Below are 19644 nucleotides of genomic sequence, written 5' to 3'. Positions count from 1 at the left end.
AATGAAGTCAAAGCTCTAATCCCACTTGTAGCATTGAGGAATTCCCATTCCTGCATTTGGCAGAATCTGGAAATGCCGCTGCTCTTTAATTGCGGCTCTCCGTTTCTTCATCAGTAGAGAGGAGCTACATCTCACAGCTATGTTGAATACGCGCGCAACAAACGGCGGCGTTCTTCACATAACGAGGACATTCTCGCCATCAGGCATTGTCGCTTAGCTCTTGGAAAGCGCCCCCATCGGGGGAGCAGAGCTGGAGACGAGTCAGCCTCCGCCTCCGCCTGGGAGCGGATCCGAACTGGCTGTTTGGAAGAGAAAAGTGATCCCAAGTCTTCAGAGAGAGTCACTCAGGGGAGACAACTACAGAGATGGAGGGTGAGGGAGACAGAGAGAGAGAGAGAGAGAGAGAGAGAGAGAGAGAGAGAGAGAGAGAGAGAGAGAGGGGGGGGGGGGGACAAGTAGGGGACTGATTAGAGAAGTAAACTACTTTGAGCAGCAAAGGGAGTCCCTGGTGGAAGATAAGTGAATGGGAGGAGATAGACTCACAGAGAGAGAAAGGAAGAGGAGGTGTGGGGTAATAAAAGAGAGGAATGATTGGACGGAAGATGGAAGATATCCGAGTAGATCTAACAAAACCTCTGTGAAACAGCAGGCAGAAACTCTCATTGTTAGAGGAGAGAATTGTAAAGGGCACAGCGAGGGAGACAAAGATAATGGCAGCAGGATACATGCAAAGACCAGAGAAAACAACAATGAGAGAGAGAGAGAGAGAGAGAGTCGACAGACAGAAAGATCCAAACCTGCAGACTGAGCAGGGAGGTCAGAATGTATGCTCTTTCCCAAAGAGCTTTCCAAAGCTTCTGCTCCTCATTAAATGTAGATGTGAGTTACTCCACACCCTAGCCCCTCTGGGTATAAAAAAAAAAAAAACCTACCCGGCATTTTGGGCCGCATCTTATAGAATTCATTAATTCAGTTTGTAGATGGAATGGGCGAGGAGGAAGAGGAGGGAAACAAAAGGCGTAGGGAAAAGGAGTAAGCGGAAAAGGGGACAACAAAGCAGCTTGTTTGAGACGAGTGTTCTCGGAGCACGACAGCTTCTGAGTCGCGGACCGGCCCATCTGAAAGTCTAATCAGCTGCTTGACGAAGATCTTGCTACCACATGGGAGGAAGGGGGGGAAAAGGGCCCTGTCGTGCCTAAAATTCAGTTTGACAAATGCAACGTGAGACAGTGTGAAAACACAGAGAGGGAGCTGAACGCAGAGACAGAGAGAGCCAAACTCACATAAGTAATGTCGTTTAGAAATGTGGCTAACGAATAGATAAAAAACAAAATCAATTATTTACTCTATGAATATAACACTGGCGTGTAGTGTGACAGGAGGCACACACTGGCCTCATGCAGAGAGTCACTCAGACGGTCCATCCTGTTGATGCTTCTGTTCAAGGGGAGTTCGCTGCACCTTCATTAAGACCCGTGTGAGATCACCCCACATAGGATTTAGAATCTTTCTGCCCCCAAAAAATATCTGCCCTTAAATATCCATTCAACCTCTTTTTTCCTCATCAAAGCTACTAAGAGGAGTTTTACTCTGCGGTGAATGTGGCGGTCCCTGTGGACATAATTGGTCGTGTTTTTGAGCACCAGATTCGCATTAGAACTCTTTTCCTTTTGCTGCTGCAGGGGTGTGACAGCCCGCTCCACAGAGTCCTAGTTTCGGTTCTCCCGTGTCTCTCTTCCCTCTAACGGGCCTAGCAATATGGCCTGGGTCTCTGGCAGCATGGTGCCGGTGTTGGCTCCAAGTGGGGACCGGAGGAGCAGCGAGGAAAAGCTCTGCTCCTGGCCCCAGTCCATTTTAGGCTGGTGGCCCTCGGAGGCTCCGCGGGATTCTGAGCTGGAGGAGTTTCTGGTGAACAGACAAGATTTTCTACCGTTTGCCGGTGGCACAAACGACAAGCAGTAAGAATAACGAGATAAATAGACATATAGTGACCTCACTATTACACTTAGACTGTTTCATCAACAGTCAAAAGAGCTTTTCCCTCAGCGCCATTTCACTGCCCAATCTGGCCTCGAGTGCCTCTGGAAGCCGTTGTGTTCATCTCGCCCAAATTGGAGTCTTTTGAGGGCTGACGCAAACGAAAAGAAATCTGCAACTAGAATGCAAAACAACTTGGTTGTGGATAGGATCCACATACACACACACACACACCTGCAAACCAAAGACTTGCAATTAAAGATTGGAGAGAGTGAAGAACCTATTAGATTTTTATCAATCATTTCATAAATAAAATAAGAAAAGAAAAACTTGTTGTGGATAATAGGTTGTCCCATACTCTTGTGCTTCCCTCATTTACATTTTGAATTGATATAAATACTAGTTATCACATGTGCTAAAAATAAATAAATAAAAACCCTCAAACATGCATTTTAAATGCTTTTGCAGGATTAGGGAGAGAAAGATGCTCCCACAATTGAAAAGACAAGACAATACATGGAGAGACAATCCCTCTTCCGAATCTTCGCGCAATGTCCTTCAAACTAGTTTCACAATCCTCAGAGCACATGTGTAACATCCAGCGTGACAATTAATTAGCCCATCATTTCATATTTGTTCCTAGAAGGCGTTCTTAGTTCTTAACATCATGACCCCGAGGATTATACTGGTCAGATGTGTAAGACTTTTTAAATCACACACATTTTGATGCATGTTACACAGGGTTGTAGTTTTTTGGAAATTCCCTTTATCTGCTGCAGGTCTCAACGACACCTCTATGAATGCGTCCCTCTCAAATGTTCCGTGAGACTGAACAGCCGGTGGTTGTTCCCACAGGAGCAGTGAGTAGAGCGCAGATAACAAAACCCTCGTATTGTTCCTCACCGTCACTCCGGATGGTCGGGGGATGCCGACGTAGAGGTGATCCAGGAAGTTGGCGCTCCGTCCGAGGCCCAGCACAGTGTAGGGCAGCTGGAGGGAGAAGTGGGCCGACTGGCTCAACTGACCGGCTGCAGGAGGGGAGAGACAGAGAGAGAGAGAGTTAAAGAGAGAGAGCGTTAAATGAGATACATATCTTCCCCGCTTCAGTGTGTGTGTTCAGAACTCGATTAAAATGGGAAAATTCACTCACACAGGATTTCATTTGGAGGGGGATTGAACCTTTAAGCCAGTCTTGGTTTGATGTTATTTTGACAGACTGCTGCTGTCTGTAGACAAGAGTGGGCAGGCTCAGCAGGATGTGTGTGTGTGTGTGTCTGATGGAGGATCAAGGAAGGTTAGGTTACAGGCAGGGAGCCCGAGTGCTGTATGTGTGAGTGTGTGAGTGAATGAGTGAGTGAGTGAGTGAGTGAGTGAGAGAGTGAGGGAAAGTCGCCTGGCTAGGAAATGTGGCCAACGGCTGGAGCAAAGTCATTTCACAACATGGGAAGGCTGGCAAAGAGTGCTATGGTGAGCAGTGTGTATCGGAGGGGCCGTGTTTTGTGTGTCTTTGTCCCATCGCCCCGGGCAGAGCCAGTGGAGGCTTTGGTAGGGAACACGTGTGTGTGTGTGTGTGTGTGTGTGGGCTGCCGGTGGCGGCGGTGGGGGTCACGGCAGCGTGGAGTCCGCCGCCCGCATGCGGTGCTGTTTTTAGACAGCGTGGAGAAAGTGAACACGGTGTTGGTGAGAGACACGTTGGTGCCGGTGTTGCCGCTGATTACACCGGCGGTCAGAGTCACCGTGGCCAACGTGCCTCCATTTATTAAGGAGGAGGCTCTGGTGAAGGAGCTGGTGAGGCACGGGAAGGTGGTGTCGCAGGTGAGGATGGTCCCCTCTGGGATGAAGTCCCCGCTGCTGCAGCACGTGGCGTCTCACAGGAGGCAGCTCCTCATGGTCGTGAGTAACAGGGGTGAGGAGCTCAACCTCAAGGTGAACATTAAGGTGGAGGGGTATGATTACCCCGTGTCTGTAACTTCTGGGAATATGAAATGTTTTGTTTGTGGGTGAAAGGGACACCAGGCCAGGGACTGCCACAAGAAAAGAGCTGCTGAGCAAAACACCAGCGAAGCAGCTTCTGAGGGGCAGAACCAGGAGGGTTCGGAGGGGACTGGTGGTGTCCAGCAGGGTGAGTTGGGGGAGCAGACAGGGACAGGTGGTGTCCAGTAGGACGATGAGGAGAAGGAAGGGACAAGTGGTGTCCGGCAGGATGGGGAAGAAGAGGAGGAGGAGACGGGTTGTGCAGTGAGCGAGGAGAAGGAGACAGGTGTCAGGGATGTGGGTTTGACGGGGAGCGAGGCGGATAGTGAGAGGAATCAGAGAGGACAGTGAGAGGAATCAGAGAGGACAGTGAGAGGAATCAGAGAGGACAGTGAGCGGAATCAGAGAGGATAGTGAGAGGAATCAGAGAGGACAGTGAGCGGAATCAGAGAGGACAGTGAGAGGAATCAGAGAGGACAGTGAGCGGAATCAGAGAGGATAGTGAGAGGAATCAGAGAGGACAGTGAGAGGAATCAGAGAGGATAGTGAGAGGAATCAGAGAGGACAGTGAGAGGAATCAGAGAGGACAGTGAGAGGAATCAGAGAGGACAGTGAGAGGAATCAGAGAGGACAGTGAGAGGAATCAGAGAGGACAGTGAGAGGAATCAGAGAGGATAGTGAGAGGAATCAGAGAGGACAGTGAGAGGAATCAGAGAGGACAGTGAGAGGAATCAGAGAGGACAGTGAGAGCTCTCAGGCTAAACAAGTAACGACAGGCAGGAGGAAGGCAAGAACAAGGCGAGCAGAGTCCAAGTCCAGTAGGGAGGAGGACTCGGCATCTATTACTGAATCCCCTAAGTCCAGGGCCGAGTCCAGGGCTGAACTCAAAGTTGGGCCTCGAATATTTGCATGGGGCTCATCTAGAGCTACCTACGGGGGGGGTGCAAGTGACTTTTTGTTTTGCTCCGTCCCGATGCACGCAGACACGCCGGCAGAGCTCCGATGCCGGCGTGTGTTAACGCGACACGTGGAGACAGAAATGACATGCTGTTGGTGAGATACAATCAATAACAGACGTTTAGTTTAATAAAAGAACAAAGACGTGCTCTTTAAGAAAAGGGACCTTAAATTACTTCTATAGAGAAAATTACAGGGTGACGGGCGGAGATTTCAGGGGGGGCGGGCCAATTTTTTTTAATGTCATGCGATCTACCAATACTACGCCGCGATCGACGTATTGAGCACCCCTGGTCCAGAGGAAATTCAAGATTTTCTCCAGAAAACGAAGAACATGAGGGATGTGAAGGTGGAGGATCACTTCCCAGACAAAGAGAAGTTCTATTCCGCTACTCGACTCCACCTGGCCAGTAAAGGCAAAGGCATGGGAGGAGAGTTCAAACAAGTAGAGATATACAGGCTGAGGAAGGTTCTACTGAAGATCAGCAAAGAGATCCATGATGACCGTGATGATGTCACTTTGTGAACTGTGGAACTCGTCTCAGTGGAAGAGACTGGAGCCAACAGAGGAACCTCTGGAGAACGGGGCCAGGATGGCGACGCCGGGGCTCAGCAGCACGTCCTGCCTTCACGTCCCTGGTCGAAGCTGTCTGAGTCCGGATTAACTTTTGAATGTTTTTAGAGCATGAGCAACACGGACAATTTCATTCAGGAATGTTGCTATAATGACGTGGTATGTTGTGTCTTATTGAGTAAATGAAGATAATGTGTTTTGTTAAAAGTGTTTTTGTTCTGTTATGCTAAATGATCAAATAAAGGTGGCTACTTTGTTTGTTAGAGATTGTAAAGATTCCATTAAGTTACCACAAGAAACCTCAGTTTGCGTTGAAGGAAACACAAAAGCACTGCAGCATTGGCTGAGGTTTACACTGTGTTCATCTTTGCAAAGCCACTTGTCAATGCTCCACATCGGGAATCTTCCCCGCTCTGACTAAGCCCTATAATGATAGTAATAACAAATATAGATTGTCATTATATATAATACGGTTAAATTCATTCATAAACCAACTTCCTTTTTTTTGGCCTGAACAGTCCTCAAGGACTTTTCCTTGAGTCTGTTCTGCCTCTACCTGGTTGTCACGATACTAACATTATAACTTCAATACGATACCTGCCATAAATATCATGATACCCGATACGATACCATAAAAACAATATGATACCATAAATAAGAGACTGGTATATTTATCTATAATAGTAATAAATAAAACATCTGTATGGTTCACTTCTTACCAACTTTTTCAACACTTAACAAATGTCAGTAATATTAGTATTAGCCGACAGCAAGATATTAATGAAACTGCATGGTGCCATCATAGCATTGACTATACACTATGAGGCCTTTAGTATTTGACCAGATGATTCAGAGTTCATCAGGATGAGCAGCTGTAGAGTTACAGAACTTTACAGACTGTCTGCATTGGAGACAAAGAACTTAAACATTTCACTTTTGGCATGTTTTTTTTATTTTTTAAAGCTGAAGACGGTCTCTAAAGATCCGTCACTTTACGCCACTCGCTGTGAGCGCAGTGCATGCAGACAGCATTTAACGGAGCGGGGCAGCGCGTGCGCTCTGATCGCTCTTATAATGAAGTATCGATACAAAAAATATGCAAAATCACAGTTTTTAACGTACGGGTACTTTGTTAGTATCGATACACGGTGCAGCGTGACAGCAGCAGATGTAGCGGGCTAACATTCAAGCTAACCTAAACCACCAAACACTGAAGACATCTTCACGCTGATTGGCCGAGACGCGACACGTCCCATCAAAGATGTTTTATTGCAAAGAGCACCACTTCGGATTTTCTCCGCGTTTCACTGCAATCTCAACAGTAGCGGGCCAGTTGACCCCCCCCAAAACAAAAACTATTCGGATCTACACAAAACGGTGAATTTCACCGAAAAGTGACAAGTTTGCAGGTATGAATAGGGTAACGCTCACTTTTGAACTCACAAGGTTTTGGAAAAACAAAAAGGGTCGACCGCCAGCCGAGGACCGGTGGGACGTCATGCGCAATGAGCTGGCCTTTACGACACTGCTCGAGGCAACAGCATGATGCGCCGAGAACAATAATAAACTAAAAGAATCAACTTGAACGGCTTTGGAGTGAATGTAGAGGTCAACACAGGTCACCTTTTGAATTTGCATCTGACTTGTTTTGGATCTCCTAAATGTTTGAAAGATTACGGTATGATAAATATGTTTGTGGGTAAGTTGCTGCAGGTCGACGTGTGTTGTTTTGAAAGATTGTGTGTGTGTGTGTGTGTGTGTGAGAGCTATCATTTGCGAATCCCCTGAACTCATTAGCCTAATTGGACGGTGTGCGAAGTGCTCCACATTGATCTGGGCCTGTTGGCGTTCTCCTCCTCATGAGCGCTCACTCTTTTCCGTTTCGGCCGTTCTCTCCCTCGCTTCCCTTCTCCTCTGTGTGTTATAATCTTCGGCGCCAGAGAAACAAACCAACTACTTGTGACAATTCTCTCTTCATGCCGGCTGGTGTTTATTTCATCTATCAAGGTGCAGCTCAGTGGATAGCACTGTCGCCTCACAGCTAGAGGGGCTCGGTTTTGGATCCCGGTCTGGTTGGTCCTTCTGTGTGGAGTTTGCAGGTTCTCCCCATGTCAGCGTGGGTTCCCTCCGGGTTCTCTAGCTTCCTCCCACAGTCCATAGACATGCAGCTCAGGTTAAATGGACTCTGAATTGCCCGTAGGTGTGATTGGTTGTCTGCCTCTATACGTGCCCTGTGATAGACCGGCGACCTGTCCAGGGTGAAGCCCGCCAGCTTGGATCCAGCGCCCCGCGACCCGAAATAGCATAAGCGGTTTGAATAATGCAATGGAATGAAACTTAACATCATTTTACACACTAAACTAACAAACGTAGAGCTAATCTCCCATTCTGCAGCTGCAAACACACAATACTTTGGGAGCCAAGTTGTGGCCGCATGCTCCAGGACCTCTCGCGGTTACGGTGACTCACATTTCCTCAAAAAAACTTTTTTATTGCCAGTTTTTTACACTGACATTGACTGCCTGCTGACTCTTCACTCATGAGTTTGATTTCGTCTACTGGCAACATTTTGATGACTATACACTCCATCTATGGTCTTATGCCACGACTTTGAGCTGATGGCCTGCAAACAACGACTCTCCTTTGAATGAAGTGCGTTTCATGACGCTTTCGAGGGCGGTAGGGTCAACGCGGAGGGGGTGAGCCAATCGTGGGTTGTGTTCATTCAATCACACAATACAGCAGTGCTGGTTGCAGACACACCTGCCGGAGTTCTGCACTCTGACTGAGTGCATCGTTCTAGTTTTAATAATGACCGTCCCCCTGAAAGTTACTTGTACTGGAACCCAGAGGGCAAAGCAATACGGTGTGTTTTCAGTGCCGGAGTGAGGGAGTAATAAAAAGGTTGTTAATGAATAACTATTCATCTCCACCACCCCGCCGGTCTCTCCCCCTCTATCTCGCCCTGTCTCAGCAGGAGTTACTTGATAATGAGGTGTGGAGTTGTCAGAATCACAGCCCATACTCATCCATCCTCCCTGCTTAGTAAGGGGCATGGCACATCGCTGCCTGGCACACACACGTTCACGCGAGTACACAGAAGGTCAAGAGACGGAATTCAGGGAAACACGGGCGCACGCACACATGCAGAACACGTGTGGCCAAAGATGATTGTGCGCAAGCTTATGAAAAGGTACATGGACACACACAGTGTAAACATACTGTACGAAGGCCCTGCACACAGAAAACGAGTTAGAAAGAAAACCTGTCAGTGTTGCTGTTGACCTTCACTTGCCAGATGCCCCCCCCCCCTCTTGTTCTACAGTAATTCCATTCATAATACTGTGCTTTCTCGGGCCCTTGTCTCCACCCCCAGCATATTATAATCTCTGTCTCCTTTCCTCTCCGCGAAATTCCCTTTCAGGAGGGTGAAGGGGAAGTGAAGATCGTTGGGCCCCAGTGGAGTGGCCCAGACATTGTGTGTGTTTGGACCCCATCATTGCTCATCTCTGGCAGCCTCCCTGGCTGTTCCCAGAGCTACCAGCTACAGAATAAATACACTTTAAATCAACCACACACACACACACACACGCACGCGCACGCACACACACACAAACACACACACACACACACACAAACTCGGCAAAGCTTTTGGCTTCTTCTCCTCTCTCCGTGCACTCCAGTGAAACACGCAGTGGGAACACAATAAGCGAAAGTTATGATGGGCAGGCTAATACACCAGGAGATTATAATATTAAATGTCATTCTGCTTTCTGAACAGCAGGATCATAACAGCCACTGACTGGAGAGACAAAGACTGGGAGACTTTTTACAGAAAGAAACATCCTGAAGTAGACGAAAAATAGAATCGCTTTAATCAAAATCTTTGTGTGTGGCATCTTTGAGTTAGTATGACCTTACTAATAATAAAAATAGAAATAGCTTCTTCTCTACGAATTAAAAAAACTAAAAACAAAACTAAAAAATAGACAATTATTACTGGACCCTTTTCAGCATTTCACTTGAGTATGATTTAAAAAATCGCCTCCACATCCAGTGTGATTCTGTGACTCTCCATCTTCTCTGCAGGTGGTGATCGCCTTCCCCCGTCCTCCCCTCTCTTTCTCTGTATGCCTGTTTCTGTATGCCTATGCAACGCTTTAGGACAACTAAATACGGGTCGGCTTGTTGCATTATTTTTGCCGTGCTCGTGTTATAATATTGGACTTGGACCAGAGCACTTTCAGCTGTCTAATGGTGGCGAAATAAGGATGATGTTGGACTGGGATTTGTCTCTCTGTTCCTTATGTATGTATAGACTCCAACTTAGCCAACAGATATCACACACACACACACACACACACACACACACACACACACACACACACACACACACACACACACACACACACACACACACACACACACACACACACACACACACACACACACACACACACACACACACACACACAATATATATCCCTGACCCCAGGCTGTCGGTGCATCTCGTCCTCATCCGGCTTTGTATCCTTCCTCCGATGTAACGTCAACTGGGTTAGCTTTGGCTAATACGGCACAACATCGCTGTCCTAAATGTCTTCTCTCATCTTTCTATGCATACATTTCTCCCTCTGTACATCTCTCTGTCCTCATTAGTCTGACATAGAAGAGTAGCGCAGTGTTCATTAGCTCCAGGATTGCAGGAGCTTGTCCCCCCTTGCGGAGACCCAGCGACGCTGCACGTTACGGCATCTCACTCAAAGCTGTGGCCGCTGATGTTAAGGAAATACTTGCCACTACTCATGAGAGAGGGCGGTGATTTGTGACCAAAACATTGGCGTGGTACCTTTTGGATGCCAGTACAGAACACAAAACTGATTTATTCTCCTTCAGTTACAACAGTCTTTTCTTTCACTTCAGCCTTTGAGGCATAAAGGCTATTTTTACTTTTATGAAGAAAAAAAAGAGAAAGAAAATAAGCTGTTGTGTTCAGCTAGACTGACAAGATATTAATAAATCTGCTGTGGATTTTAAAAAGCTCAGGCAGTGAAAAGCAACAACAACAAAATGCATCTGAAACTTCTGAAAAGTCATTTTCTCAAAGACTTCTATACAACCAGAAGTCTTTTTGAAACAGAGGAGTCGCCCCCTGATGGCCATTAGATAAAATGCAAGTTGAAGATACTTTGGCATTGGCTTCACTTCAGAACTGGTGGCTGCCGTCTGGTTATAGAACACTCACAGCCACACACCCTATTGCCAATAGGCATGAACACAAACACACAGCTTCACACCCGCACACTTGACCGCCATGTCAAATTTCAGCCACCTTGGGCAATTGGAACATTTTTGTGGACCAACCGGCCTACATGCAGAACTATATATAAATATATATATATATAAACTTATTATAATGAATATATAGACCTTACCTGAGGCGTTCTTCAGGTTGCCGTTAGAATCCGTTGTGGTGTACATGACATAGGGACCAGGCTGATTGACACCAAAAGGCTGCAAAAAACAGACAAAACACTCATTAAAACTGACATGTTGACACTTTCTTTTCACATTTTCACGTTTCTCAGGGACGGCAAAAGAGGACAGGGGGAAACAAGCTTGGAGGGGTGAAAGAGAAGAACAGAAAGACAAGAGCGAGTGGGCAGAAAGACATGTTGTTACCACACTGACCTTTGTCGTTTCTCAGTTTTATTTTCACGAGGTGGCGTGTCTGGCTTAGCGTATCGAGTGTGCCGGCAAAGAGGACTTGTGTCATCCATTCATCATGAAAGGTTGGTGACTAATGAATAAGATGTGCCGAGCCATCCCTCGCTTTACCGCGGCTTATCACGCGCAAACATACACAATGGTGAGGAAGGAATGAAAAAACGTGGACAAAAACAACAACAAAGAGAGAGAGAGATGAGAGAGCCACGATGGAGCAGATCAGTGGGCTAAAAGAAAGACGACGAGAGGTATGACTAAGAAGAAGAGGAGCAGGAGAGAGAAATGAAAAGATAGAGGGTGTGATGGATGGCAGAGGAGAAACAGCCACAAGCTCCACCCGTCTAATGCGTTCATCGTACAGTTAGACAACAAGCAGGTGGAAGAGCAGATGGACAGAAAACCAAAACAACTCTCATACCAGCAGCCTTGTGTCGATGTCAAGACTAATGTGTTTTGCGAAGGGCTTTCCACTCGTGAAAGGTTATACAAGGAGCGATGCTATTGGCTGTCTATTTCTGTCAGACTTCTTTGTCCATCTACACATGATCATCATGCCACTGGCTCTTTGGGACGAACAAAAGGGGCGGGAAGCCAACTGCTCCATAAATCGATGGCCATGTTTGACTCTCCCTTCGGACCCGGTCGTGTGTCATGGGGGTCTTGTCTGCATGGCTCAATGCGATTCAGCCGTCCCTCTATTATGGCCGGCTCGAGTTGGAAGCAGGTCAGAGGCAGTCCAGCTTTGGTCGGGCTGAATATCTTTACTCGATTCCTTGAAAAGGTATCGACCTAAATACACCAGTGCCAAGAATTATCTCGAGTCAAACGACCCCTGCATCCGATCCATTTGTGAATTAACTTATTCTAGAGTCCTAGAAGGAGCTTAAGGCCAAACTGGGACCACTGTGAAAGTTAACCTCGTCACAGTTTATATGTATCGAATCGACAACCACCGTCTGGCCTCGCCGAGCAGCATAACTGTTTTGATAAAATCACGGGACCCCAAAATGTATTTACTAAGGACATGAGTTGGAAAACAGGCACACGTGGCATGTATTTCCCCCTGTATTTAAAATGCAAAAGATAAATCATATTTTTATCCTGAAATGCCAACAACACGGATACAATGCAGTAAGCCTGGGCTACTGACATGTATTTGGAAGGTCTGTTCCTTGTCTCCATAAACATTTTTTGTAAAGAATTTGGGGAGGTATTTGGAAAGGTGGGAATCAAGGGCTATTTTATGCATTTTCCATTTTGTTCTCGCTGCAGGTAAGGACGGGCACTTTACATAGAACGAGACGCATATTCTTCTTATTCTGATGGCTGAAAAACACATCACCAATTCAAATCCCCTTCTCTATTTTGCTGAATATAAAGTTCCTCCTCCCTATAGACATGAAGTTTGACCAGCAGTCAGGATATTACAGCACAAGTCTCTCTGTCCCTGCTGAAGAACTGTTGATTCTGGAAGAAGATAAAGACGCGAGGATAGTTCACCCAGAGAGAGACACACCTGGTCAGTGATCAGACAGATTTCTTACCTTGACATCGTCTGGACAGTTGTTGAAGCAGAGGCCGCTGAGCACTGGGGAGAACAGAGATGCCAGAGTTACACATGTTGCTCAGCGTGTCTTACGTGTCCAACAGCGCGATGGAGCCGCTGTATCAACATGCATGAAGCAGGGCCAACTGGCACACAGGGAAACAAACTTTTCTCACACGACGACTCGAGTTCCACGGTCGAGACAAAGAAAAATAAATTTATATCGACCGTGTTTAAGCGTCCCTCACATTCACATTACATGAATTAATCGCATCATGTTTTCTGTGTGCTAGGTGAACGTGATGGACAACCAAAGAAAGGGTGGGGGCGGGGGGGGTTATAAATGAATTGCCGGCGATGAGACGCATCAAAAAATTAAAAAACATGCATGCTAAGAGAGTATTTTGCTTATTTGTGTGTAGCAGAGGAGTGAGAACAGAATCTGCTGAATTGCTAATCAGTCACTAAACAAGTGACTTTATTAGCATACTAATGGGGTCCTGGGTCTAGGTTGCCTTGATTTGCCTGATGGAGTCACGCCGAAGCCCAATTCCCCGTTAATAAGGTCGGCACCCGGTGGTGTGCTGAGCAGCAGCCAAACTCAGTGCACCGACTCAAAGGGGACGACACAGAGGCCCGGACTCACTCGTGGGAGGATGAAGCCTCGCTATCGGATTGTTCGCTGCTAATTTGCCACACACATGTTAATCACAAACCTTTACAATCAAGTGGGCACTGTCATTATTATTTCATGGAGGACTTTCAGTGATGTAAAGGTTCTTTGAAAAGTGTTTCCTGATGCGCAGCAACGACAGGTGACCCCGACGTCGCTCCGATGGACACAAGGTCCCCGGTCACGGTCACGGTCCGTGGTCCCCTCATCGTGTTTTCCCCCACATTCATGGTACTTGATTCATTCTCCTGCACCGTTTGGAGTATTTATAGAAGTGTGCAGGCCATCCATTTAACATTAATGACTGGTGACTGTTCAGAGAGGCCTGAATAAGGTGGGTCTAAAGGGCAGTCCACACCATCAGCAGTCAGTGTTTCATTATACACTTCTGGAGTGTTGTCGAAGGGAGCACACATACTTCAGTTCCGACGAGTGTGTCCGTACACAACCCACTTTGTTTTTTTACTCGCACGCCTTGTGAAGCAAAGGGAGCCGTTCAAAATCCCACAAACGTTCTCCTTGGCGTGCACACTCGATAACGATCGACTTCCAGTTCCCCTTTTCTATTATTTGGCCATTTTGTTGGTTCACCACTTCAGTCCAGAGTGAAATATCTCAACATACACTACCGTTCAAAAGTTTGGGGTCACTTAGAAATGTCTTTATTTTTCAAAGAAAAGCACTGTTTTTCCAATAAAGATAACATTAATCAAAAATACACACTATACATTGTTAATGTGGTAAATGACTATTCTAGGTGGAAACGTCTGGTTTCTAATGAAATATCTCCATAGGTGTATAGAGGCCCATTTCCATCAACTATCACTCCAGTGTTTTAATGGTACATTGTGTTTGTTAATCGCCTAAGAAGACTAATATCTGATTAGAAAACCCTTGTGCAATTATGTTAGCACAGCTGAAAACAGTTATGCTGGTGATATAAACTATACAACTTTAAGTCAGACTCATTTGGGATTATCCGGGCCGAGGACATGGGACATGCAGCGGGACTCAAAGTTCAGACTGCTGCATTCACTCACTATGCATGCCTGGCAACCATCGACTGCATGTTGTCATGGGACATAGTTACTGTGACGTCACCCGTTGGTTTGTGGACCGCGTTCTGAAGCTTTGAGTTTGGCGCTTTGACCGTCGACCATAAGTGATCATATCTGGACTGACGTAGGGACCCGATATACGGCTCTGGTAATAATAATATTAATACATTTTATTTGTATAAAGCTTAAAGAAGGTTCTCTAGGCACTTTCCATGGTGAAGACAAACAACAGAAGCAACAACCAAACAACAAAGATGACAAAAACAACTAGTATCAAGGGCTAAATGCAGATTTAAATAAATTAGTTTTAAGTGCCGCTTTGAATGTGGCGAGTGACGGAGAATGTCTGAGGTGATGGGGGAGAGAGTTCCAGTAGGAGGGGGCAGCAGGGGAAAAGGCCCTGTACCCCCAGGTCCGATGCTTGGACAGTACGGGGGGTAAGGAGGTTGCCGTCTGCAGATTTGAGGTTGCGGGTGGGAGCGTGTTGGTGCAGGAGGTCAGAAAGGTATGAAGGGCCGAGGATGTTAAGGGCTTTGTATGTGATGAGGAGAATCTTGAACTGGTTTCTGTGCTGTATGGGGAGCCAGTGGAGCTTTTGAAGGACTGGGGTGATGTGGTCTCTGGTGCGCGTGTGGGAGAAGAGACGGGCAGCTGAATTCTGGATGTATTGCAGTTAGTTGATGGTGGCGACCTGTCACTCACAAGGTGCCTAAAGCCTACACTACATTATTGTCTATTGTACTGTATCATCTATATGGACCATCATGTTCTAAATGGACTTCATGCTGTATTGAAGAAGACCTACATTTACCAATTGAGACCATAAACTCATGTTTACCATGGTCACTGATATAATAAAGTGAGAAAGTCATTTTCTCAAAGACGTGCTAACAATCAGCCAAGTCATGCCGAGTCAGACTGTTGTGAAATGCATCTTTAAAGAGAGGGATGAAAGACGATGATTGTGATAAAGGACCAAGAGGAGGAAACGGCATCGCGCAGCGTGAATACAAAATGTACGGTGCGACAGAAATCTCACTGGGGAAACAGGTGGGACGATGTGATTATTGTCAATTATTCATGTGAGATCTGTGTTTGAGTGATGGGAAACAAAACCTCACATTTTCGTGATATTTCAATTCCCGATGTGGATGTAATGAAGCTAAATCGCAGTGAAAATAACACTGTCGAAGCGGAATGGCCTCGAGTCAAACCGTTTCTCTCCGCATTGTTTCCTGTCGAACATAAAATCCAAAAACCCGATTAAGTCTGAGTACTTTCAGTCGGAGGTCTTCATTTATCCACTGAAAACTCTTGAATGTAACAGCGGCGTGGCATTGGGAGAAATGAACACATTCAGTCGGTGGGAGGGGACATGCACATGCTACAATAAGAATGTCTTGACAAGAAGTCACTGATGTATAAAGAGAAAGAGGGAGAGAAAGATAGACATAAACTGCAGAAGTGCTTCACAACCCAGTGGGCACGCCGTCGCTCCAGGAGGTAGAAGAGTCTGTGTCGGGGGGGGGGGGGGAGTGTTTAACTGCACTCAATTTAGTGCTTCTTCTGCTAGGCCGCTTGGTCCATACTTCAATCTCTAGCTAAGCCATGACCTCTGGAATAGATCTCACACCCCCACCCCCACACACTATGTTCTACTATAACATGAATACTGATGGCAGCTCTTTTGTAGGACTAAACTAATCAAGTGGAGGATGAACCGATCTGAGCATTGTGTGTGTGTGTTTTCATCATATTGACAGAGTGAGACATTGAGCAGCACTTTGTGGGTTTTAAGAGTGCTCTGTCCTCTCAATCTGTGCTGCCAGTTCGTGACCTGGTACACAAAAAACCAGTTCATTTCGCACCAGTAAGAACCAACTCATTGGTGAAGAGCCCTTCAGTGGTATTACTCCTTCTGGATGTCGTGCTGTTTCAAGGATTCAGACATTTAGGGACCATTTTAAATCTACTTCTTGATGAATAGTCATATATTAAATGCAGAGTTAGAGTCTCTATTTGTACAACATGAAAGAATAGTTCAAGATAACGTCAGATCTTGCCTTCAAAATAAGAGTAACATCTCAGGTTTCAAATGACATCCATTTCATTCAACATCTCTAAACAATATAATGCCCTTCATTTTCATGCATGGTACAAAAATTATCAAATTTTTTCATTACATACAGTTACAACAATAAAACAGTGTCCTTCTCTTATGCTTCACAATACATCCATCTTTATATTCTCCCTAATATTCCCTATTTATAATATCTTTATTTTTGTATTAATTTAAGACATAAGACTTCCTTATTACCTTCGCATTGAAAATGCGGAAGGTTATGTTTTGATCGCCGTGTATTTATTTATTTATTTGTATGCGTGTTACTCGCATAACAAAAAAAGTTTTTAACCGAATCGCATGAAATTTGGTGGGATGATTGGTTATTATCCGGGGACTATTTGATTAGATTTTGGGATTGATCGGGTCAAAGGTCAAGAAAAGGTCAACATCTTCTTTTTACCGTAGCACGGTCAATTTTTATCCAATTGGCATGCAACTAATGCCAACATGTTCATAATTCAATGCCCAATCTTGTGATAAGCGAAGGTATGCACTCTACCGAGTGCCCATTCTAGTTTACATGTGCAAGTGTACATAAAATCCACTACAACTCAACAAACACCTTTAGCTAGAAAAGCCAGCTGGGTTTGAATGAATGCATTTCGTGACATTTGAGGTGTTGTTTTGGGCTGAAGGGTTGACATCAAATATGAATGAGTTGCTCGGTGTGATTTGAAGCAATCAATCACAAGTAAGAATGTACTCTTATGCTCGTTGCAAATGTTGACCTTTATGGGCAATTCATTTATGTCAGTGCACTTAAGTCTTTTCCCTCAAAGGCTTCTGTTTATGTAATAGTACATGCTCAAATCAGTATTGCAGTATACTGATGAGTTAAGCCCGACTTGACTATTGAATGTGTGACAGAGGTTACCTTTCTCTGGTTAGCAGCCCCACCTGTAGTTGTGTCCTCATTTGCACTCTATAAAAATAAACTACAGGGAGCCATGGTAACCTCCTGCACACGTCACAACACAGTCCTGAGCTGACGTCTCACACACACACAGACACACACACACAGGCGCACACACACATGCATAAAGAGCGAAATGCGATGAGCAGACCTTGACGGGGGAACATGACGTGCCGTGTCAGCGCTAGTGGCTACAAGTGCGAGTCAGCGAGAGCCAAGCTGACCCACGCCGCACACTCACACGCTGCAATCTGACAGCTGAGCGCCATTTGCTCCGAGATGCTCATCACTTCTCGTTGTCCTCAGGCTGCTTTTGCTGACTGCTGGGCTTCTTACAGACATGCATGGGCCAAACACATCCCCCCCCCCCCCTCCGCACACTCCAACAGACAAACAAACACACACTCAGTGCGTTTACATGATGGTATAATTCGAATCTTGCTTTAGTCGGACTATGCTATCTTTTGGGGGATCAGCTGTTATCCCAATATACATGGCAGTGAGTAATTCGAATCATTGGCCGAAAGCATGTCATATCCGATACGATAGGTGGCGCTGTTTTCATTACAACTCGTGGTGATACAGCCATTTCCGCTTGACCTCTTCACCACCACCAACAACAACATTTCGAGAAAGATGGCGAACAGAGAGCAAGGCGAAGCTACATCCCTCTACTATTCTTCCATGGTGTTAATAGGAGTACAGCGAATGCAAATGGCGCTATTGGCTGAGTTGATAACGGAGAGAAGACGCCGTCGCCGAAGGTACACGGAGAATTTAATTAATCGTCTCTTTCGACTTCCGGGTCACGACATGGGAGGGGGGGAGGGAGGGAGGAGGGCGGCGGGATCTCGAGCATGCGCAAAGACGCAAAGTCCAGTTCCGAATCGAATTCAGAGTTACATGCCGCGAGAGTCGAATTATCAACTGGATCGGACCGAGCTATCCAGGGGTGTTAATCGGATCGAAGTCGGACCGCACATAGTCCGACAAAGGTGTTTACATTAAACGGATCATTCGATTTCAGTCCGACTAAACCAATAATTCGATTGCATGTAAACGCACTGACTGTGATTAACAATGAGCTGACCCATGTCACAGGGCCGATACACACAGCATTGTTACATGTGAGTATGTGTCTGGTAAATAAACCGCTTATATAGTGCTCAAAATGTGGATATTATGAAAGTAATTATTTATTTTACAAAAAAAGGACATTTAACTGTTTCTGAACAAATGTCCCCTGTGTGCCTGACAGAAAAATTATTATTTTTTCTTCCTTTGACAGCTATCGTCTCCTCTGGCCGAAGTGTAAGTAAGACAAGGCACTGCTTTGCCGTGAGGGTTGAAATCCCAGCGCCCCTGCTCACTTTGGGTTACATCATGACAGTGTTGTTGTAACTCACGGTCCCTGAACAGCTGGCAGTGGCTTCCACATTGTTTCACTTTTGGATGAACTCCACAAATACAACGTGACCACCACTTCAATCAGTCATATCAATTAGAATACAAGTTGAACATCCTCAGAGACGGCTAACTGACTTCCTCTCTTCACCGAGGCTGGATTTGGTTGGCAGCACGTTACAATCAAATTACAGCAGTTTTTATTATTATTGTATAATACATTCTGCTTTTCAAAAACTTGCACAGGAAAATTGCACATAAAATGAAATTCCCGCAAAAACTAAATTGCATAATCTGCAATTGCATAAAGAGCCAAAAGACCGATGACCCTTTCCAAAAAAAACAACCTCTAAATGGTAGAAAAGTTGGATACATACATTTCACATTTATTTTGACACCACGGTCAAGCTCCCAAAGCTGTAAAAGAGAACTGATTCGCCTACAGTACCGGGTTACAGAGGTTAATGTTAGCCTTGCTAACGCAGCCCACTAACTTTCCCTCTCTGTGGTAAGGCTAAGTAGGACTGTACGTGGGTGAGGAGAGTTACCAATGGCCACAGAGCAACATTGATTTTAGGCATTGGATCTGCTTTCAGATAAACTGCCCAACTTTAATTCCAAATGAGGTGTTTGTGTTGTTTTCATGCTCATTTTCAGGTTCATACATTTTTAAAGGGGGGGAGGGGTTCTACTACAAGATGTCTAAATTCTATATT

At 45.6% G+C, this 19644-nt stretch overlaps 1 protein-coding gene across 1 annotated transcript in view; it reads right to left on the bottom strand.

Moving 5' to 3' along the window:
* Positions 1-19644, bottom strand: part of itfg1 (integrin alpha FG-GAP repeat containing 1) — a 135988-nt gene that overhangs the window by 9249 nt on the left and 107095 nt on the right. Inside the window, exons 13-15 of the mRNA XM_056412229.1 lie at positions 12754-12797; positions 10918-10996; positions 2881-3005 (exon numbers count right to left, since the gene is read on the bottom strand). Coding sequence (XP_056268204.1) covers positions 2881-3005; positions 10918-10996; positions 12754-12797 — 248 coding nt within the window. The remainder of the gene's footprint in view (positions 1-2880; positions 3006-10917; positions 10997-12753; positions 12798-19644) is intronic.

Source organism: Pseudoliparis swirei, chromosome 4 (assembly GCF_029220125.1).
Source record: "Pseudoliparis swirei isolate HS2019 ecotype Mariana Trench chromosome 4, NWPU_hadal_v1, whole genome shotgun sequence".
Lineage (NCBI taxonomy): Eukaryota > Metazoa > Chordata > Actinopteri > Perciformes > Liparidae > Pseudoliparis > Pseudoliparis swirei.
The sequence above is the reverse complement of the archived record's forward strand: the minus strand, read 5'-3'. Positions and strand labels throughout refer to the sequence as shown.